The sequence below is a fragment of the Ammospiza nelsoni genome, chromosome 3 (genome assembly GCF_027579445.1).
Source record: "Ammospiza nelsoni isolate bAmmNel1 chromosome 3, bAmmNel1.pri, whole genome shotgun sequence".
Classification (NCBI taxonomy): domain Eukaryota; kingdom Metazoa; phylum Chordata; class Aves; order Passeriformes; family Passerellidae; genus Ammospiza; species Ammospiza nelsoni.
The window spans coordinates 101,296,448-101,319,797 of NC_080635.1; the positions used below are offsets into that span (position 1 = coordinate 101,296,448).

At 40.8% G+C, this 23,350-nt stretch overlaps 1 protein-coding gene across 1 annotated transcript; it reads right to left on the bottom strand.

Annotated features, from left to right (window-relative positions):
* Positions 1-697: 697 nt before the first annotated feature.
* Positions 698-23,147, bottom strand: RRAGD (Ras related GTP binding D). The gene is made up of 7 exons (XM_059467416.1): positions 22,861-23,147; positions 14,434-14,729; positions 13,840-14,039; positions 12,734-12,848; positions 6,851-6,993; positions 4,959-5,107; positions 698-3,031 (listed from the first exon to the last, which is right to left on the bottom strand). The coding sequence occupies exons 1-7, from the start codon at positions 23,009-23,011 to the stop codon at positions 2,880-2,882; spliced, it is 1,206 nt and encodes a 401-aa protein (XP_059323399.1). The 5' UTR covers positions 23,012-23,147; the 3' UTR covers positions 698-2,879.
* Positions 23,148-23,350: the final 203 nt, after the last annotated feature.

A 23,350-nucleotide genomic window follows, 5' to 3' on the forward strand; every position in this document is an offset into this window, starting at 1 on the left:
CATCTATACTAATGCACAGCATGTTGGTAATCACCAGATTTTAGAAACATATTCCAGCACTGTAACATTTTAAATAGCCATTCCAGTGCATGCTCAAAGGTGCATTTGAACTCTTCAGAGAACCCTTCACACACTCTGCTGCCCGAGCGGCTGCCTGCTGAATTACTTACAGGGATTTCCTCAACTGTAACAAGTTCTTGGAAACAATATTTTATAGTTATCTAGCTCCTGACTTTAAAATGTCCACAGGATACTAAATTGGTTTGGGTTTATTGTAAACCAGTGTTTTTAAAAGACATGGCTTGTTCATTAATGGTCCCTACCATCTCTAGTCAACTTCAATGTTAAATAAGAAATGGAGACTTATGGATCAGGTACATTAAAAATACTGGACTATTTGGAAAGTAATTACTTCTTCCACAATTTCAAATTTTAGAAAAAGTGTATCAACACTGCCTTAAGTGGCTCTTGTAGCACATGGGGTATTTAATTTCTTTAAAATAAAAACTAGAATCTCAATAAAATTTAAAAGAATTTTTTTTAAAAAAAGCAAGTTTTAGAATTTATTTGTAAAAAGGACCTTGCATGCCTCACTCAGTGTTCAATCACTTCAGCTAGAACATTAGAAAATGATTACTCAAAAGTGAAATGAGTTATCACCTAACCTGAAAATACCAAAGTTAAACACTAAAACTAATGAATTTTTAACATTCTTTAAATTTTATATTTGAAACATAAGTACCCTGATGAAAATTACATTTATTCTGATGATATCAAATTGGAAGTTTTATGTTGGCTAAAATCACCCTCACTAAATTGTGCTAGATAGTCTGTTCCAAATTCTAAATGGGACTACAAGAGGTAACTTCACTGTCTTAAACAAGTTGATAGTCTCTAATAGAAGGTCTACATAGAACTCAGGCCAAATATATGGAAGCTATGGTATGAGTCATATTAGTTATGACTCATACCATAGCCACTATGAAGAGATAATTTACACATAAAAACAACAACAAAAAAATCTGGCCCAGCCTGGTAGGTGTTCTTAGTCCCACATAGCCACCTACACCTGGTGGGGCAAAGGGAGGACAGAGATTGTGACCCAATGTGGGGATCTCTACAAAATGAAAGATAAACACATGGCCAGAAATTACAGCAGCCCTTCAATGAATGTCCTGTGGACTGGAAAGCTGTCAAAAGGTGTCTCTTACCCATCACTGCTTTGGTGAACTCTGAAAACAGCTTTGCATTACTTTATCTGAGGGGCTAGTCAGAAGAATGCCCTCAACTAAGATGATGGGTGGTGACAGTACTAAAAGGAATTTGAACTCTGTGTTTTAAACACTCTGATTTGACTACAGCTACTGTCACTGTTTTTCACACCAGCACCAGGATCAGTGATTTTCACTATTATCAGTATTTCTTACCTTTCTGAGCCCCTAGAACTGCATTACTTATCACACAATTCTTGACAGAGCCATTGGTTCCATCTTCCTGCCTGCCTCCAGAGCTATTTTGGCTAGGGGCAGATTAGCTGTGAATATGGTAATTTTCCCCTTACCTGTTTCTGGCGTACAGCAAGCTGCCTCCCATTCTGGTCAAGTTCTTCTCATTCCCAAAAGCTGCCAACAAAACCATTAGACTGCGCATGCAATTAGTAAAAATTAAGAGTTTCCCTTCCATTAAGGAATTATAATTTTTTATCACTAATTAAACAAAACCACTCAATACAGAACATGGAAAGTGTTACTTCTTTTTAGGTTTGAGAGTCCTCTGCTGTCCTGGCGGATCCTGGGGTAAATCTGCCCATATTCAATATTAAAATAAAAAGTAGTGATGTACGCTGATTATTACAGCAGGTAGATTGTCCAGTCCTCATTTTAATGGTCTCGTCTTGATTTCAATCACAGATGTACCCGATAGAGGGAATCAGAACCCAGTGCTCACACCTTTATGACTTATCAGTACATCAGAATGCCAGGTGGAAATACATACAGATTCTTCATTGCACCAACTGTACACGTGCAGGCTCTCAACACAAACTTAGCAATGTAAATCCAGCTGTACAGATACAACACACTCCTCTGAAGCCTTATAAAAATACCAGTGCAACGTAGAGCCATTTTACAAAACAATCATCTTTATAGAAAGGTATTTTAGTGGTATATGCTGAGGTAAATAATAAAACCAGACCCAAGAGAGGGCATGACCAGTGTTAAGGAGAACTCCGGATGAAATTTGGCCAAAAGCCTGTTTTATAAAAGCTAATATTTACCTACCAGTTACGATTCCTGGTAAGGTGCTTATTGCTGTAATACTTCAATATTATTCTTCAGTTTACAAATTGAAAAATATATGAAATTAGATCTGTATGAATGTTAGGTATTAGGTGTCACAAATTTAAAAAGGCATTGTACCAAGTTTTGCTTAATTGTTTACTAACCAATTTGATTGTAGCAGGTAAATAAACTACAGCATACATTTTACCTGACACCATGCATCAAAATCACCATAAAAACTAAGTTTATCAAAGTCCAAGTCCACAAGGAAAACATGAAAAAGTGCAAATTATGTACCCAGTATTTCTGTCACAGCTGTTTTTTCTTAATATGGCATGAAAAAGGTTTACAGCATATATTAAGAAAATTCTTACAAGTGCTCACCTCAATGTTTATATATACAACATTTTGCTCAAAGTGCTCACTATATGAAAAAAACTGATTGGATAAAAATATTTAAACAGTGCTTTCTGAACGTTCAGGGAAAATTCATATAATACATCAGTCCCATTTGTTTTCCTCTTCCCTCAGTGCAATGAGATGCAGAAGTCACATCAACTTCATGAAAACTTTGCTTGCCACATTGCCAGAAAACCTCAGCTACAATGGCATTCTTGGTGTCCCATTAGGAGTGGGTCTTTTATTTTTTTGTAGGTGGCTTTGATGTTTTCGAGATCTTACTACTTTCATTCTTACTTCAAATACTTCTTGTATGGCTTTTCGAAAACAATGGAAATTGTAGTCTATTAATCCTACAGAGACACAAATGTTTTACATATTAATAAAGACATTAATAGAAATAAAGTCATTAAAACATTGCTTATATTCTATGTTTAGTGAAATACCATACTCTCTGTCTGGAGCTCATTTTCAGTGTCCAGGAATTTTTTCTGTGCTAAGCAAAAGCAGATTTGAGAAATACAAATAATTCAGTAAGCATTACAGCTTGATACAATGTCTGCTACTATATATACTGGTATGTTTTAAGAGAAATCAAATAGAAGTTCATTGGCAGATAACAGATCCTTAATTTAATAAAGGGCTTTGAAGAAGTGCTCAGTATACTAGAAGAAAAACTGAAATCTTTCATAAAATATGGTGTCACTTTGGAAATCTATTTTACAGAATAACTGTGATAAAAATAAGTACCTTCTATTAATCAAGAAATATTTGGTTTTTGACAATATATAAACTTTGAAATGGATACTTGATAGAACTATTACCAAATCTCATCCAGCTGTATTTCATCTTACACTGTAATTAAAAAGTAACACAATAGACATGCTGTTAGATTAGATACTTACATAATAGGCAGATAACATTACCATGTCAGTGGGCTGAATATAATCCCACAGAAAAGCTGTAAAGCCATATTGGTAGTCAACTGGAAGATTTACTGAGTGCTACAATTCTGTAACACCACAATACAATTTTAGAATTTTGGTATTGAGCTCATGACCTCATTTAATATTAATGCCATAAGCTTTCTTAACTGAAATACTGCAGCATTTTCCATTTCAGTTTCCCTAAGAGGAGATGAATATTTTTAAGTGGTTTAAATCGACCATGTTACACTTTGGTTTTTTTCCCAGAAACCGTTTTCTATCTTCCTATAGTTCAGGCAAAATATTACTTGGAATTCATGAGGCACAAAAAGCTCATCTCCATTATAATACCAGAACTGTACTGCAGAAGAGTGAAGGCTACCAAGTGTCCCAACTATGCAGACACAACAACCTCACACAGTTATGGACAAACCCTAAGGGATGTTTATTCAGCATGGTGTCTTTCTGAAACAGTGCTCTTAGTAAGTGTGCAGAAATAACACATCGTATGCTTTCTACAGAAAGCAACTGCATCCAACACCCATATGCAATAAAGGTGGTAGAGGTATGGAAGAGACATTTGACTAGTTTAAATTCTATCAAAAGCTCACCAGGCTGTCAAACAGCCCAGCAGAGATGGTACAAGTGCTGTGTTCACAGCACACCAACACTGACAGGTGAAATTACTATCACAAAATGGGGCACAGGAGCCCAGATGGCAGCTTGCTCTTCCACTGCTGAGTTTTGGTCTCAGGGCATGTCACAAAGACCAGCAACTCAGTGAACATCATACTGGTGGGCAAAGAGGTCATGAACTAAGGGCTCAGTATTGACTTTGATCAGAAAGATGACAAAGAAATGTTGTGCACTTTAACTGCAAAATTAAAGCACTCCTAAATAAGACTAGGTTCTAAATATGCAATTTTTCAAAAGCTTGCTTTCAGATATAAGAAAAGCAAGAACATTCTATCCGTCAGTTTCAAAATTTTTCCCTTGTCTGTGGCAGGCAAGCTGTTCCAAATGTGTATGCTGGTGTCAACAGGTATAAATCAGTGTCAGACAATATAAACTAACACAGTCTACAGTTGCAGGTGGAAGCTTTACTGCATTGGATGTAAACTTTCAAATACTTTCATATCAGAAATTTGTCAAATACGTTTAGGATTTCATCCCATCTTAATGCCTGCACAAGTACTTTCATCCCTTTAAAAATGTTATATAAGCTTTATCAAGCTGTACTTACCTCAATATTTATGATGCAGTTAGAAACTTATCAGCTAATGACAACCTCAGTTATTCATTAACTCATTAATATAAGGGAGAAAGAATGCAATACTAGAAAAGGGAAAAATACCTTTTCTCTCAAAGCTTTCTTCTCTGACAAAACAAACAAGAGCGAGGAATTTTGTCACCTCTTTTAAATAAAGGACAGTTGTATTATTCAGTTTTATGATTGCCATTGATTCTTTGTCATAAGGGGTTCCAGTGCCATCATCTTTAAGCCTAAAGAGCAGTATTCAAACAAACAAAAAAGAAAAGACACCAGATTAGTTAACAAAAGTACTGCTACATTGGTTCTCTCAGCAAAGAATCTCAAACTATATGAAATCTTCCTTTTCATCTTTCAGGCAGACTCTTCTTCAAACTACACACTAGTAAACTAAGAAGACAAAGAGATTAAATTGTTTAACACATCACACACCAAATCTTAGATCTGGGGCTAGAAATCAGGTGGTTTGACTGCCAAGTGCCTGAACTGGAACCTTATTTTTTCCTCAGTAAGTTACCACCTATTTACCACAAGGCTGCTTTTTTTTTAAATCAGTGCTTTATATTATGACTTATCATAAACATATGAAACAGTAGGTCTGTACTGATAACTCCAAACCCAGTAACCTTGCTTGAGTGGTAGCAGCTGACTGATAGTTTAAGACATCATGAGACTTTCCTCATGAGATGTTTGCTTTTGCAACATCATATTATGAAAAGAGATTTCTCCTTCACAGATGCTGTGTCATGATGATCACTGTATTATGTTTTTGTACATCATTGTAACATTGTAATTTTATCCTCATTCCTGAATGCACACACAGATATTGTTAAATTGATTCTTATCACCAACCTCCCAGAACAATTAGTCTCAGTAATATATTAAAGTGGCAACTTCCACAGATGCTCCAGGAACAGAGCACAAAAAATTAATTGTAATATCATCTTTAGTCTGTAGCTAAAAAATGGCAAGCAGATCTCTGGTGATAAAGGCTAAATGGCTACACAAGCACAGTGGCAGAATGATATTTTGTAAATAAAGAGCCCCACAAATGGTGTTGTACACATAATTATTAAATGCACACTCTTTTGAACTACACAGCAGATTCTTTCTGTTTACAAAAATCAGCATTCTTTATTTTATACCTCTGTAAAAGTTCTAACACAGCTACTGAAGTGATGACTCCAAAATCTGAAACATACAGTAGAATATACAAACTTTAGAGATTTTAGGTTAAGTATTCAAGTTTATTGTTCCAATGCTTATTGCACGTGTGCACCAGGACTCTCCCTTGTACCCCCTTCCAGAGAGCAAAAAGTCTACCAGTGGTACAAATGCAAAGCTAGCCCACTGGCCTCCAAATGTAAGCATCTTAGTGCACCAATTCTTAATGTGCCCCTGCCTTTCCCAGGAATGGCTGCCATTACATTTGGCCAAGGGCCCAGCCACTGAACACATAATTTGCAAGGAGATGTACGTGCCAGCCCAGGAGATTTCCACTTGCTAGTGTACAAAAAGGGGAAATTGAAAAAACCCAGGAAGGTCATAAAGAGAATAGAGGACAAACAGAGAACTGAAGTGAGAGTGAAACAACTCTCTGAGGCTATTAGAGGCCACTGGCTATTAAATAAAACTCAATATGGCCCCACTTCTTTTTAAAACAGGAGATGTCCCTCTGTTGATTTCATCCCTAAGGAAAAAAACAATGAGGTTTCCTTTTACTTTAGGTTGGTTTCTTCTGACTTCTTCCTCCAAATAAAATTATTAGCATAGAAATAGGAAGATGCTCACAAAAGAGACTGAACAGGGAACAATGCTTGTTTCTGAGAAGGATCAGTCTCTCAGAAGCCAGCCATCTCCTCCTCTGCCGGCAAATTACCCATTCTAATTATTGTTTACATCCACATCACTGAAATTTTGAGGCTATTCAGATGCTCAGTACACAGCTTTATGGAAAACATTCACAATTTACTTACCCATATATACAAGAAATGTCAATCACAACATCTATCATATCACAGCAGAGCTCGTAAGTTTGCATATCCACTGGAGTGCTGTCTGTTGCAATATAGATCTTACTGACTACATCAAATAAAAATGCTTTTTCAATCCCAGAATTCTATTCAAGAGAAGAAAAAAAGAAAAATAAAGTGGAATCCATGTTTTCAAATTAACCCCAAGCTTTTCTGTTCCCTTACTTGCCTGTTATACAAAAAGTCTAGGCTAAAGAAATTAAATTGCAATCAAGCTCATTTTGAAAGAACTGTACATACAGCACTGTTGTATTTGTAGCAAACAATAACGCTCACAAACCTTCCAATATTTTCTGCCTCTGAGCAGACATAATGACAAGTGACACTCCCAAACTGCTCAACCTGGAGAAATTTCTTTTAAGTGGAAAATGAGGGAGGGCAAGGGGGGAGCAGAAAAATCTTCCAAGTTCAAGATTTTGGTGTTTTAATTGTAGCAACAAACATAAAAGAAAGCTGCAATCTAAAGTTATTCTAAGTGGGCATATGAGAAGATAGAAACAAGAGAAAGAAAACACTGATGGGCAAAGAAGACAGTATTGCTAAGGAACCGATTTCCAAGGAAATTTTTCCATTGCAGTCTGTAGCTGTTCTAGTGTCTGGTTCTGTAGAACATCTTTTAGGATCACAGGAGAGAGACCAGTGTTGTGATGGTGCCTTCAGGTTTTACATAGCACTGGTAGTTAAAGCCATGTTTAAAATGCTAAGGCTTGCTAAAATGATGACAGCTGTGTTCCTGTGATCCTGCCAAGCTGATTAAGACACTCTCCATACTGGAGATGTATCGTATTCACAGCTCTGAGAAGCTAGCCAGGAATGCTAGCTAGCTCTTACTCTTTGTGTAGATAAGGTAAACTGCCATAAGCCTCTGCTTCCTGGAAAAAAAAAGTGTACTTCTTAACTGAAAACAGTAGCCTTGCTGGCTGATGTCAAAGGATTACACCTGCACACCTGTCCCAACATGAAAAAAGAGCAATTTCCCAGAACTGCTAAAGCACAAGCTATGAAATACTCTTCCATCTATATGGGAAGACAAGCAATTTTCTCCATCCAACTGAACTGTCTCCAGAAATTCCCATTTTAACAGGGTTTGGGACTGCTGCCACAGTAGTTCTGTAACCACCAAAAACCACACCGAAAATCCCTAACGACTTTTAATAGTTTCAGCTTCTTTTGTACAGTTAGAGAACTTTTTCATTTTTCTTCCTTCTTTCCTAAGTCAACTGTTTAACACATAGTTAAGTAACTAAAGTGACTCTCCTGCTTTCCATATTTCCTGAAATAGGAAGAAAAATTTCCAACACTAGATATGCTATTGAACAATGGCCAGCAGTATTTTGGGCATTTTCTCCTTAAAGAGGTGTCATTCCTCCACCACTGCACACAGAGCTAAGGCTGCAAACATCCATTAGTAATAACAGAGTATAGAGGTGAATTTCTTGTATTTCATAATGGAAAAACTCTCTGAGTGGCCTATTTCAGTAAGTCAGTAATAAAAAAATATTAAAAACAAAGTATACACTGTGGATACCTTAGGTAAATGGGCTGAAGCACAGAATATACAAGCAGAGTCTCAGAGAAATGGCTTTGTTCAACCTGAAGAAGAGAAGACTTACTGCTATCTACAAATAACTAATGTAAGGGTTCAGAGAAGCCAGAACCCAGCTCTTCTCAGAGCTACAATGCTGAAGGACAGAAGACAAAAGGCACAGGCTGGAATTCTGACTTGATACAAGAAAAAAAAAATTAATAGAAGAGTGGTGAAGGATTGGGAACACGCTGACCTGAGAGTTTGTAATGTTTCCATCTTTCCAAATGCACAAAGCTGAACTGGACCCAGCAATAACCAACTTGCTGTAACTGACCTGACTCTGAGCAGCATCTGATCTCTAAAGGTCTCTTTCAGCCTTCAGGGCTCTATGAGTCTATGTTCTTTGAGCACAAAGAACAAAAATGTATGCATATTTAAGCTGCTTGTTCTGGCCACATATGGGAGTTCCGTAATTTTATTTTTTAAATAGTAATTCTGACAGCACCTCACACAGTTCAACAGATGCTGTCAAATAAGATTAATTACAAGACTCTTTTGAAGTATCATGTAAGTACATAGCTATAAGTCATTGCCAAAATTGTATTTGAAAATACAAGTCATTTCAGACAGAAGAAGCTGAAACTTGAGCCCTGCAGTGTCATTCATGAGAAGTCAATTACCAAGTTTTGTATTACAAAAAGAGAGACATAGCAACGATTTCAGCTGTACAGATAAGATGCACTTTAAATTATTAAGATTCCAGTGACAATATAATAACATTTAACAATGAGAAGTGATTTTTTCATCTCAGAGCTCTAGGTGCTGCAGCCTGCCTGTACTTGCAGTGACAGTTCAGAAAGTTTTCTGAACGTTTGCCAAGAACATCTTGAGACATTCTGCCATGCCAGCAGTTACACCTGCTGGTTAAGGGCAGAAATTGGTCTCTTAAACGATGCTTGTTTTCAATTGCAACTGATCCATTGTGGTAGGACCTGCTGAGAAACTGCATATATTTGCTTCTTTAGAACTTGTATGGTAACAGAAACCTCTGTGAAATGCCAGGAGTAGTAACCACTAAATTTATCCACATGCCTTCCAATATTTCATCTGCCAGGGTTTTTAGTACAACTGTAACCGAAAAGTCAAAGGATTTCCCAGAATTTTTGTGTGGAAACTACTCAACACTCCACCCTCCACCTGCTACCCCTAGCCCACAAAAGAACCCAAACAGAAATTATAGAAACAATAATAAAGAGTCATTAAAACCAGGAAAAGGTGGATTAAAAGTAATGCTCAAAGAGACATTACATCATTAATGCTTAGGGAAAATTACAATAAGAAATCAACTGTTTCTGTACTGGAGCTGGTGGGTTCCTTACTGAATGAAAGGCTGCCATTGATTAAATGAGAGCAGGGCCTGAAAAAACACCAGTTCTCTCTGCCACAACCCTACAGTCTGCAGAGAAGATGTAACATGTGCTAAAGGCATTCTGAATTGATGTAAGAATATTCCATGGTTAATCTGAACCAAGAGAGCCATTGTGAAAAATCTGCAATGAATATATGAGATTTTATTTTGGATAGGTAAAAACCATGAGGTACTTGAAATTCAAACCATGTCTCTCAACTATACGGGGTGTGATGATGTAGAAGACATCTAATCCTTAAATAGAATAGGTTCAGTAAAAGTAGTAGTATTACTCCAATCCTAGGACAGGTAAGCAGGCCTATCTTTTTCTGTCTTTAATGTATGAAAGTAAGCCAGAATTTGGCCCTAAAAAGCAACTCTCAAAAGAACTTAAGAGGATATTGCCAGTCACATCCAGTTAGCAATGAATTTTGGACAATTATTTAAACAGGCATTACATCACACAGCAGATTTTGCGAATTAATTTTTATCACTACATTTGAATTTACAGATTACAAAATTTAAATCATTAAATGATCAAAACGGTATATAATTTTATTTTTACTATAATAATTTTTTGTCTTAATACGTACTTTTTAATATCCCTCAAAACAGACCAAACAACCTCAAATGAAAATACACTTTCCTATGTCACACATCTTGATTGGTTAATAAGGTCACAGTAATTAAGAAACAGGCATCCTTCTGTATGAAGCTGGTGTGTTATCAGATAAGATAAACGTGGATTTTTAGTGCCAGTTATTTAATTACTTACAAGCCGTTACATTAAAGAATGCAGCACCAGTATTATCACACTGATGGCTCCTCAAACATGCTCACACACTGTGGCGTAATAAACTGGGGAAAAAACCTGCTGTGAACTTAAGAGTGATCACAGATCTATTTTTGTAATCGTCAGCTTTTTGTGTTGGAATTCTCCGTGGCATAAATGAAAGCACTTCCTCGTGAATGCGCTGAAACTGAAAAGTAGAACACGAACACACCCCCGCCCTGATATCCAACACATGGGCTTCCTGAGATAAGGCGTGACCAAAAGCCATGCCAAAATTTGTTGCTACTAAGTTGCCAAGGTAAAGAGGCACCCCCTAACTAATTGTATGCAGGAGAACGATGCTTAATCTTCCTGTGGTTGCAAATAATCATTCTGAGTCTCTCTGTTTGCAGACAGAAGATACTTGTAAAAACAGCAAGCATACTGAGGACATAGTGATGCAGCTACACATGGCCCTAGGTCACTTAGAAACTGGAGCAAAAAAAGAGTCTGAGACTTTTTCCATACTGAAGAGGGGAAATAGCACACCTCCCTCACTTTTCTGGACATCCCATTTGTTTGAAATACTTTTTCTTCCTTACAAACTATACCTGATATTGTAGGTGTGATTGGAGCTGGGCGTTCCAGACACATGAGCAATTGTCATCAGTCATTCAGGAAGCTGCCTGTGCTCAGTTCATGTGGAGATTCTGCACAAACCCTTCACCAACTCCAAACAGTGAGGAGACTCCGTACAGAGATCTGACTCACAAAGAGTGACTGGAGTGACTCTGGCACAGGGAAGACTATTATTCAGCTAGCTTTCTTTGAAAGAGTGTGTGCCAAAACCACTATCTAATTGCTCTAGAATTGTTGTCATCATTTCTTCATTACCTTTCTGCCATGGAGTTTTGAGACTACATGATAATAACTGGTATACAGTCCAGCTGTTTTGGAAGAAACAGGTCTTTGTAGCAAACTATTAATTATGACACTGTATAAATGTGCTGTTTAATAGTAAGGGAATAAGTTTTGGAATGACCTTCCTCTATTCCTAGCTTTCCCTGTCACATTCAACTTTTATCTCTCTCCATTTCCACACTGAGAAACCATGAAGTCTAATTTTATCTTACAAGCTGTTGAATGATATTAAATAATTTCTTATGTCAAAATCACAAGAAGACACAACAAAGTATCTTGCTCGGAAATTGAAGCTTCAGAAATTAGTGCTGGATGCTAAGCACAAAATTAGAATATTATGAGAAAGGGTGCAGTTTTCAGAGCCACTGTGACCTGATATAACGACCACTAAAATAGGGAGTTTCCCCTTTTCACAAATTCTCACTGTCCTCCCCTTCACTCACTGCCCCACGTTTCTATCTCTTACCTTGTGTCAGAACAAGAGCATGTTGGACTCCTCCATCACCTGCTTTAAACTAAATTAAGCAGTGCATAAGTGCATGGTATAGTAACCTCATGAGGGAACAAGTGAGTGTCAGAGCCAGTACGAAGGAAAGGGAGGGATCAGACATACAGGAAGAGTGGAGCAAGCAATTTCTTCCCCAGTGGTAACAAACCACTAGATACACAAAACTCCCTAACTGGCCTTCAGAGTAACTATGGAAGTGGTGAAAGTTGTGGTGGAATCCATGTCTAAAAATTTCATGACATAAGATGATTTTCTTAAGCCCCGTAAACTTTCCAATACAAAATAAAATTAATTCGGGGAACCACTACAGACAGCTCCCCATAGGAGGTCAGACTAGATGATGTTCCTTTAAATATTTATTCATAGAAGGTTTAAGCGCAACTTCAACATATACATGCAGCACAGACTTTTGCAACATTCATACTGATGCTACAAGCAGAAAAGTGATGGCAGCTAACTCACTTCATGTGACTCAGGAAATACTCTGAGTATCTCAGCAGCTCATCAATGCTGTTTAACAGATAAGGCAGTGAGGCCAAGCTGAATGGGGGTGCATTTCAACTAAGTTCTGATCATTTCTCTGAGAGTTCACATTGCTCATGATCTCTAAGAAGGCAGTGAAGAGAGTATCTAAACATGCATGTTGGACACAGCCAGATCTACAGACAAAGGACACAGTAAGTACTTACTGAAATAAAGATGTTAAGCAGGTTTTCCAGTGTTGGGAGCTGTGGAATCAGTTTCTGTACCACTTTGCTAAATGCTTCAAATATAGAATGATCATATATGCTTGTCAGATAAAAGCTGGAAAAAAATGTCACCACATTTTCCTTTTAGCCACATACTGTGAACATGATGTACTTTTCACAATATGAGTGAAATAAAATATTGTCAGACAGTAAGTGCCTACACTAATGCAATTACCCCCTGTGATCAAAAGTCATGATATGACTGAAACACAGGACTTAATCTCGATACTAAAAAACCCCCCAGCCTGAACAGTGAAATTTAGACCTCAATGTAGAACTTTTTAATGCAACTCCCACACTGGTATTCTTACAAAAATATTTATCAAATTTCAGGAGAGGAGTATTCTTACAAAAATATTTATCAAATTTCAGAGGAGTGTTACTGAGTATGCCTATTGTGATCTACTTTTTGAAAGCTGTGGACCCATTTATCAGTGCAGTGATGCAGTTGAGTAGCTAAGAGCTCTAAAGAGCTGGCATGTTCATGGAGCAGGCCTCTCATTTTAATATATTTGGCTTTAAAGTGCTCAGAAAGCCATGACAACTTGATGTCCTCTGGTTCCCAGCCAGCAAAGTCCTCTACTTGTCACCATTTACTACATTAACCCATTTTACCAGAGGACACAAGGCAAAGCTACAGCACAGGTCTTCCCAAGCGGCTCTGAGCAGGCTGCAGCAGTGAGGATGAGTGACTGGCACAGGGCTTGCAAAGGAGGCAAAACTGATGTGGTGCCATATACACTTTATGGCCTGGAACTCTACTGGTTGTTGTCACTGTCCAAGCCAACTTATTTCAAGACAGCAACTGCAGAAAAACCTGATAGTATTCTGGCATGTTTGTCATGTGTTATTAAGCAGCTCTCCATCTTTCCCTTCTAGACAGCAATCAGAAATAGGATACTTTGGCTCAGGTCAAATACAGGATCTCTGATTATCCTTCATATATCAAAAGCATGTTGCCTGCTAGTTCAAGAGGACAGAAAATAGTAACTTGTCAAATAAGCTGCTCTCCTCTTTAGCATTCACTGCACAGCAACTTTTCTCACCTGAGGTGAATCTTCTCCAATCCAGCATCTGCAAGGTCATCATTTGCCCTCTGGTGAATATCCCTCTGTGTTTCAATCTTATGGTCATCAGATAAACCATCCACTTTATGGATAAAGATTTCAAAGTTGATATCTGGATTCACTTTATAGGCTCTGGTCACAGTAAGATGCAGCCGAGCTAATGCTTCCATATAATCATCCTAATAAAGGAAAAAGAAGAGCTACAACTTGGGAAAGTACTTAAAAATATATATTATACTTAATGATACTTATTTTAAATAGTATTACAGCTCAACAGCAGCTTGATTTTTTAATGTTTTATAAGTAGAAGCCTGAGCCTACATCCAGCATGTGCACCAATCTCATGCTGTCAGCACTTACAAATCTGAGCAAGAACCTTGAGATGTTAAAACAAATTAGTTAACTTCCAAACACACTGCAGGGAGAGATTAAAAATAGCCAAGCTGCTCTTCAAGTTTTAATGATTTCTTTTAATGTGTGTTTGTGATGTAGATTATTTATTTGCTTTGAAAAACCCTCCCATTTGTCTATTGCTGAAGGAAGAAAAAAATAGCTTAAAGCCCCTTTTTTTACCTGAGAATCAATAACAAATATCAGTGCTCCAGTGCCTCTGAAAATCATCTCATAATCAAATGTAGGGTCAAAGAAGTCAATTTGCCCAGGAAAATCCCATATCTGAAAGTTGACAAAGGAGCTGTTGGAAACATCTTCTCTGCAGATCTTGTTTGTGCTCTCCAAGAAGAGAGTCTCATTCGGCGACATTTTGTGAAAGACAACTTTCTGAATGGAAGACTTTCCACTTCTTCTCAATCCCATGAGTAGGATTCTTGGCTTAACTTCAGTACTGAAGGGATCATTGAAATCCAAAACTGAATAAAATCACACAAGAAGAAAAGGAATATACTATGGCAATATAATTAGTAACTGCCAGATAACATGCATTTGATATTTATTTTCATGAAATTTTTATATTAATTTATGCAAATGTATCCAATGTTTAGGCTTAGAGAGCAGTGCTACAGGCATTTTGACTTTAATTATTTGCCCCTTAGGGTATACTATCAGAAAATCTACTTCTCACCTCCAAGACAAACTGCAGAAGGTTTGACTGCTCTGTTTGTATGTGAAAAATCTGTTATCACACATAGACATCTTTAAATAACTAATTTTACTCTAATTAACACTATGCCACATATATTCTCCTTCAAAAGATAACTTGCCCTCAAGACTCCCGTCCGTCTGGACTGGTAGATGGTTTTAGGGAACAGAATGGTCCCCACATTATCCAGGAAGAGGCAGTTATAGAACTATTGAAATGCCTGGACATTCACAAATCTATGGGACCAGACGGGATCCACCCCAGGGTGATGAGAGAGTTGGCGAGTGAGATTGCAAAGCCACTCTCTATCATTTACCAACAGTCGTGGATTACTGGTGAGATTCCGGATGACTGGAAGCTGGCCAATGTGATACCTATTCACAAAAAGGGCGCAAAGGATGACCCTGGCAATTATAGACCAGTCAGTCTGACATCTATACCTGGCAAAATAATGGAACAGTTCATATTACGTGCCATCATGCAAGACTTGCAGGATGGCCAGGGTATCAGACCTAGCCAGCACGGATTTAGGAGGGGTAGATCATGTCTAACTAACCTGATCACTTTTTATGATCAGGTAACCCGGCTAGTGGATGCAGGGAAGGCTGTAGATGTTGTTTTTCTGGATTTCAGAAAGGCCTTCGACACTGTTTCCCATAGCATACTCCTACACAAGCTAGCTGGCCGTGGTCTGGATAGGAATACCCTTTGCTGGGTTCAAAACTGGCTGGATGGCCGGGCCCAAAGAGTGCTGGTGAATGGTGTCACATCTAGCTGGCGACCAGTCACAAGTGGTGTCCCTCAGGGTTCTGTGTTGGGACCAGTTTTGTTCAATATTTTTATTGACGATATGGATGAGGGCTTAGAGTCTTTTATTAGTAGTTTCGCTGATGATACCAAATTGGGTATGAGTTTAGATCAACTAGAGGGGTGTAGGGCTCTCCAGAGAGACTTGGAACGGCTGGACAAATGGACAGAATCAAATGGGATGAACTTCAATAAGTCCAAGTGCCGAGTATTGCACTTCGGCCATAATAATCCCCTGTACCGATACAAGCTGGGGATGGAGTGGCTGGATAGTGCCCAGGTGGAAAGGGACCTGGGGGTGCTGGTTGACAGTCGATTGAATATGAGCCAGCAGTGTGCCCAGGTAGCCAAGAGGGCCAATGCCATCCTGGCCAGTATCAGAAATGGTATGGCCAGCAGGAACAGAGAGGTCATTCTTCCCCTGTACTCGGCACTGGTGAGGCCTCACTTGGAGTACTGTATCCAGTTCTGGGCCCCTCACTTTAAGAGGGACGTTGAGTTACTTGAGCGTGTCCAGAGGAGAGCAACGAAACTAATAAGGGGCTTGGAACACAAGCCATATGAAGAGCAACTGAGGGAGCTGGGGTTGTTCAGCCTGGAGAAAAGGAGACTAAGGGGTGACCTCATCACTCTCTACAACTTCCTGAAGGGTGGCTGTAGTGAGCTGGGGGTCGGCCTCTTTCTCCGGGCGACAACGGATAGAACAAGAGGACACAGTCTCAAGTTGCGTCAAGCTAGATGTAAGTTAGAAGTAAGAAGGAAATACTTCACAGAAAGAGTGGTCAGAAACTGGAATCATTTACCCAGTGAGGTGGTAGAGGCATCATCCCTTGAAGAATTTAAAAAAAGACTGGATGTGGCACTTGCTGCCATGATCTAGCTGAACAGTTAGAACATCGGCTGGACTAGATGATCTTATAGGTCTCTTCCAGTCTTGAAAATTCTGTGATTCTGTGATCTGATAACAAATACCCTTTCCAGCAGATAGCTACATCACAATGCTGGAAGAACAGAGTAAGACTCTGTTAAATACCTCTGCATGATCTTTCTACCTGAGGGCTGCCTTCCTCTAAAATCAATCAACCAATAAATAAACTAATAAATGAAATCACACATGCAAGGAGCTACAGGAAGAGTTCAACTCAGCAGGCACACAGTGCTTCTGTGTTGCTTACTGAGTAAGCAGTAAGCAGTACTGAGCTCATGAGGAGTCCTTTCCTAAGGTGCTTAGGATTTCACTTGCTGTTCAGCAACTCGTGTTACAATCTGTAAAGGTTTGTTATCCAATAAATAAGATTACAGCATATCATCTGCCTATTTGCAAAATAAAGGCCTGGGAACACAGGGGTTTCACTGTGTTACCTACTCCAGTTTGAAACTGGCACTACTTTTTCTGGTGCTGATGCAGTTATATCAGCATCAAGTGGTTCCAACAGTAAACTATGCTGTTATATCTCTAAGGACATGAATGTATAGCTACCCATTCCTGGACACACTTTAGCTTCAGGTTATCTCTAATGAAAACACCCAAAGACGTCTAAATTGCTGCATCTAGTTGGCCTATAACTTTGAAATGTCCTTTGGTGCTGAGGTGAAATGGCACTGCCTTATATGTAAAAAGCTTTGAAACACCTCTGTGACTCTGCAGTGTCAAACACAAGCAGCAGAAAAAAAGGAGTTGTCAGTGCTAAACCCACAGAGTACAACTCAGAGTACAACAGAGAGGTCAGGTTTAAAATACTGATCACACAACAGGCTAAACATACTATCCAGTGAGGTTTGGTAGACCTTCTATCCACTGCACCACAGACTATTCAGATCATACTTCGTAGCACAACATAATTGCATTTCTTTTTCTTTTTTCTGCTGGGATAAGTTTTGAATTGCAAAACTTATCTGGCACACATTTATTCACATGCATCATTCCTGAATATGCCCTGCATATGTGGTCAGCTTTACTCCCAAAATATGAAAATCCAAAACAAGAAATCTCAGTAACAGTTTGAACCTGAAAATTTATTACATAGTCTTATCAGCCAAAAGAAGATGGAAAGCTTAAAGGAATCCTTTGCCTAGGAGCACGTTTTGCACGCAGGGGTGGTGACCACATCTTGCATCTTCTTGTGTGCCTGAAGCCTCATTTACAGCTTTCAGAACCAAAGGAGCAGGGTAGGTCTGCCAGGAGGGTACAGAACCGTGTCCAGGTCTGTTTGTGCCTCCCAAATTTGAGTGACAGAGAAGTAGGGCTTCTCAAACTGAAGATATTGCAGTGTTAGCATAAAACATCTCCTGGCACCATCTACTGGCTTGTGAGAGGTTGTGCCACTCAGTGCAGGTCCGTGTCACCAGTGACTGAAGAAGTTTCCAACTCATTATCCGAGGGATCCTGTCCATTTCAAATGCAATTGAAAAAGCATGGCAGGTATTACCCCTTACTGTGTTCTTGTCAATTATCACACATGAACACTGCCAGGCAGGACAGGGATAGGTAACTCTGTAAGAATCTCATCCAATAAACACAGCAATGGCCACTTCTGCTGATCTACACACAACAAATTTATGAACTAAGAAACTGAGGTTAACGTGCTCCTCTACTCTTCCCATCATCTTGAACAGAGGTAGTACTCCTGTGGCTGGGAGAAATGTGCCTACAATACTTCACAACTCCAGAAGAATAATAAACATCTGCTCTAAGATGATGTAAAGATATTTTATATTTTGGGAGTACAGCCTTGTTAATAAACCAAACCAAATATGCAAGAGTCAATGGTGTATACTCCATCTCACTCTGCTTTTTGGCCATGAGAAGAGAAAATAATTTATTCAAAGCTTTGTCAAGACTTTATAAAAACATGTAAAGAACAGGCTTCAAGTTGAGGCTTTACTGCATGTTTCAAAAAAATAAAAAGCCTCCCATTTGCTCTGTATGCAACTGAACTTACAAAGTCTCATCTACCATGGATTTGTACTTTGTGTCCCCTTCCTCTTCCCACCACAAAAACACCAACTTCCTCCTGTATGTCTTATGACATCTCCTCCAAATAACAGATATGACATGCTGTGGCTGATCTGGAGCTCAGCACATTTCAGTTGGCTACACTGTGTGCACACGTCTGCCAGCTGCTGCCACAGTGAACACACAAAACTGCTCACTTGTCCCCCTGAGGACACTTCATTTAGCTTTCTCCTCTCTTCTGAATACCAGTTTTCCTCAAACTTGTGGTTATTACCTTTGAGATGTCTTTTGTTCAGACTTGGTTGAAGATGGACAGCAGTTTCCAAGATTCTGACCATTGATGAGACAACCAGAGGACAAGCTACATACCTAACTCCCTTTTCTTGAGAAACAACCTAAAACCCCACACATATCTGAAGAAATATTTTAAATCATTTGGGAGTTTTTACATTTTGGTATTAAATTATTCCAGGCTGTTAGATTTTAACTGATTGTAATGCTTAATAGCAGGAAATTGCTTTCTATTAAAGCCATACTAAAAAAAAATAAAGTTGCAACTGCAAACAGAATTAGCGATGAGAAGAATGAAGCTCTTCTGCTAGTAGGACTGTTACTTAGCTTTTGAAATCCTGCCAGTTCAAAGACAGGGAAATGTAAGAGTATCATCCAAACCTGATGAGATAGCAAGGCTTCTACAGCACTTCCCTCTCAGAGAGAGTTAAGAGATTACCTTATATGTAAAGGAATTGGACGATGCTTTGCCTGCCCACATTCCTCTGCAGGAGTACATGACAACTCCTTTTTTAATTTGCCACAGAAATGCCAGTAGATGTATCACTGCAACTTCCCAGACTAGGTTACTGAGTGAGATCATAATATGCCCAAGAGAAACACTAAACTCTTCTCTGTTCTATAATGGGAAAGATAATTTTCCCTATTGTGAGATGCCACACATTTCCTGCTTCATTCACTTTTGCAAAGAGTAAATGTTTTAAAACGCCAGTCTCTAATGCATATCAACAGCCCTTCATGTTTCAACTTTTCTAAGCAGCCATAAAGAACAGAAGCCATGCTGGTTAGAGGCCATTCCTTTGAAGTATTCACAAATTTAACTCAATAAACCTAAAAGCACTTTCCCCCAGAAAAGCACTCCATTCCTTACAGAACCTCTGTTAACCACAGCTGTGTCCTTCCCTATGGAATGTTTTGCATGCATTGCAACATGCAGGAGAGCACAGCTCCCAGGAGTTGAGAACAGCATGCAGCACTCCCAACCTGCCTCACCAGTACACAATGAATACTTTAGTATCTCCTTTATACCATTAGATATACAGAGATAACTAAAGCAGTTTTGGAAGCCTATCCTGAGTAACAGATCAACTGCAATTAATTGTCAAAGCAGGTGACAACCCATGCTTTGTGGGCATATGGGATGGGGATGCCACGTTCCGTACATCCCACCAGCTTTCAAACATACAAATGAAACATCACAGCTCATCTGCTAAAGTAACATAAAGCCAAAAGGAATTATTTTGCTCATGCAACCAACTGCAAGGTAACAAGCCTCTTAGTCTAGGTTTGAACTAATACAGCTAATGATGATTTTTTTCCCCACTAATTCAGTTATATTAAGTTTTAACCATTTCTGTGTAAAGGAGAGGTAGCAGTTCCATCCAAATTTCTACTCTTACCTTCAAAGCCATTATTCCTGCAGCATTTCCAGTACTGCTGTGACTGTGGTATTTGCAGCACTTTGGACTGCTGTCAAGACAATGCCCTTACAAAACACTGAACATCCTCAACGCTAACAGATGGCCTGAGACTAAAGGGTTAACAGAAAAAGCCTGTATGCTATGAAGAAGGGTGTTCAGCTACTGGGAGTTCATAGACATTGCAGAAACACCTGGTGGAAAGAAATTCTTGTGGCTACAGAAAAAACTCAGAAGTGTCTCTTCCAGAAGCCCACGCTGCCACAAGTGCAGCACTCTGCAGGGCTATGTCTTAAAGCCACTTCCTTGGGACACTCTGCAGAGAGCTTTCCGGCTTCTAAACAATTTTATATTGCATCTATAAAAAATATGACTAGGCTTTATGTAAATTTAACTGTTTTAAGGTCCCAGAATGACCCTAAGTGTAAACAAAAGACAAGAGCCATGGTTTCAGCCCTGAAGCTGGAGACACTAACCCAGTATAGGATGAGGGATGACCTCAATGTGAAGTTTTGAAATCTTCTGCATATTTACAAGAAGAAATTATGCTTTTACTTTTAAGCCTGGCTTCTCTCTTTTTCAATGCAACAGCCATGCATTGAAGCTGGTCTTCTTATATTGCCCTTTTCATTTTTTCTTTGTGGAAAAGTGGAGGCAGTGACACTGAATTTTGGACTACTTGCCATACAGAGCCAGGAAGAGAGGACCAAAAAAGGGGAAAGCCCCCTGCCCTGCAGCCCAGTGTTATACAAAACACAGACCCAAATCCCAACTCCCTCCAGTTCAGATGCTGCCTGCCTCTTTCTCTGGAGAATTCAAAATGAAACAGAAAACCAGGGAATCTGGACAGTTAAAATGTCCAGATTGTTTTAATCCTGTGTAGAATAGTCCCTGCATGGACTGTCTTCTTCTGCTATTCAGATGTAAAGGTTTTTTTCTGTTAAGCACAATATCCTGGTATTACTGTAGAGAAGCAATTGCAATTTTTAGCAGTCCAACAAGTTCCTATTCAAAAATATCCAAATGAATTTGTCTGAAGACAGTATATGGGTTACTTCTCTACAGAAAATACTAAGTTAGTGTAGCACTAAAGAATCACATTAAAATTTATCCTCTTTGCATCAAAATAAAGGCAATTCTTTAGCAGGTTTAAGTAAGACTTTATTTAATCTCAGTTACAGGTCTTACAGTCCAACATTCCTATAGCTTTTAACCATGAAGGCTTATACTCAAAGCACTGACCCTCCTCTACTCCCCAAAATTACATTAGTCAATGCAGCACCTCCCATGGCAGCCTGGAGGACTGGGCCTTTAAGGAGAAGAGTTCTGCACGCTAATATCGAAATAGACTTAAAGCATGTGGCTTTTTATGATGCTCTTATAAAAAAGCACTTCTTTTTTTATCCTGTGATACTGAGAGCTCTCCAAGCTCCTTTGTGAAATATGTCTCAGAAGAATGAATTCAGGCTCTGAATGAACGCAACAGGCTCTGAGCTGGCATTTCCTTTTTGTACTGAATGAGACTGCTTTTCCTGGTAAGCCCGTCCTTCTCAGCATCACCATTCCTACTGACACGGACATGCAGTGAGTAAGGCGGCTCCCCACAGGCACAGACAGACGGACATTTAGCAGAGCCTGCCACTGTGGGACTGACACTCGCAGCTGCGGAGCAGCCCCGGACACAGAGCTGCGTGTGGCCGCTGCCTTTTATAGCGTGACACCCAACCCCTCGCCCTGGGACACTCGGGGCACATCATCAAGCTGTGGCCTCTAATAACTAATAACTCTCACCCCAGACTGGAAGAATACTGATGAGAAATCACACACGCACACACACACACACACACACACACACACACACACACACTCTTCGCCTGCATTCCCTTTGCCTCCTCCCTCTTCTCCCAACGCTTCCTGCTACCTGTCAGCCTTGCCTCCTCAGAGCTCCCTGCACCCTCTGACCCACCGAGCACCCCGTCCCCGTCCCGGCCCTTCCCACGGCACCTCCGCAGCATCCTCGCTCCGCCCGGATCCCAGCGCCCAGCCCCGTCCCCACTTGGGCCTGCCCTCCCTCTGGACGCCTCGTCTTTCCCCGCACCGCTGGCCCCGGCTCCCCTCGCGTCCCAAACCCCGCGGGGCGCCTCGCCTCCTCCCTGACCCACATCCGCGGGCCGCCAAACCTCACCTCCTGGCGGCGGCCCTGCGTCCCCCGCCACCGTCCCGGCCTCACCCCGGCCCCCGCCCCGCCTCACTCCACACCCGCACTCGCTGCCGGCCGCTCCTCCGCAGCCCCCTCCGAGCCCGGTGCTGCCCCTCGGCTCTCCGGGAGCAGCCCTAGCCCCAGCCACCGCCTCCGCCGCCCCGCGGCCGCCGCCCCGCCGCTCCCCGCCGCCCCTGGTGCCGCTGCGGCCGCCGCGAGCGGCACTCACACGCCTCATCGCCGCCGCTCTCCGCGTCGCCGTCCGAGAAGGACTCGGCCCCGTCGGCGTAGCCCGCCAAGCCCACGATCTCCTCCTCCTCTTCCTCCTCCTCGTCCCCCTCTTCCTCCTCCTCCGGCAGCTTCCTCGGCACCTGGCTCATGCCGGCCGCGCTCCTGGCGGGGCTCCCGGCCCCTCTGCCTGCGGCAGGCTCGGGGCGCGGGGGGCGCAGGTCCCGCGCTGGCGCCGCGCCCGCCGCCGCTCCCCTCCTTCCCCCCGCACGGCGCTGGCGGAGCGCGGCGCAGCTGCCGGCGGGGCGGGCGGGGAGGCGGCGTGACCCGCGTCACCTGACGCGCCCGGTCACGGGCCGCCGGGGCCGCCGGGGCCTCCGCGCTCGCCCGGGCCCGCTCCCGAGCCCGGCCGTGCCGCTGGCACCCCGGCGCCGGCGGGCATAGCCGGGCGCTGCGGGCTCACCGGCGGGTCTGAGCAGCGCCGCCGCCGC

What these genes read in the sequence shown, in the direction of transcription:
- RRAGD (XM_059467416.1), bottom strand. Translation starts at nt 23,011, where the DNA reads ATGAGCCAGGTGCCGAGGAAGCTGCCGGAGGAGGAGGAAGAGGGGGAC. An exon ending in TATTTGTTATTGATTCTCAG is followed by an intron (nt 14,040 to 14,433) that starts GTAAAAAAAGGG and finishes TTCCTTTATTAG; the next exon opens with GATGATTATATGGAAGCATT. An exon ending in TGCTTAACATCTTTATTTCA is followed by an intron (nt 6,994 to 12,733) that starts GTAAGTACTTAC and finishes TCTCTTGAATAG; the next exon opens with AATTCTGGGATTGAAAAAGC.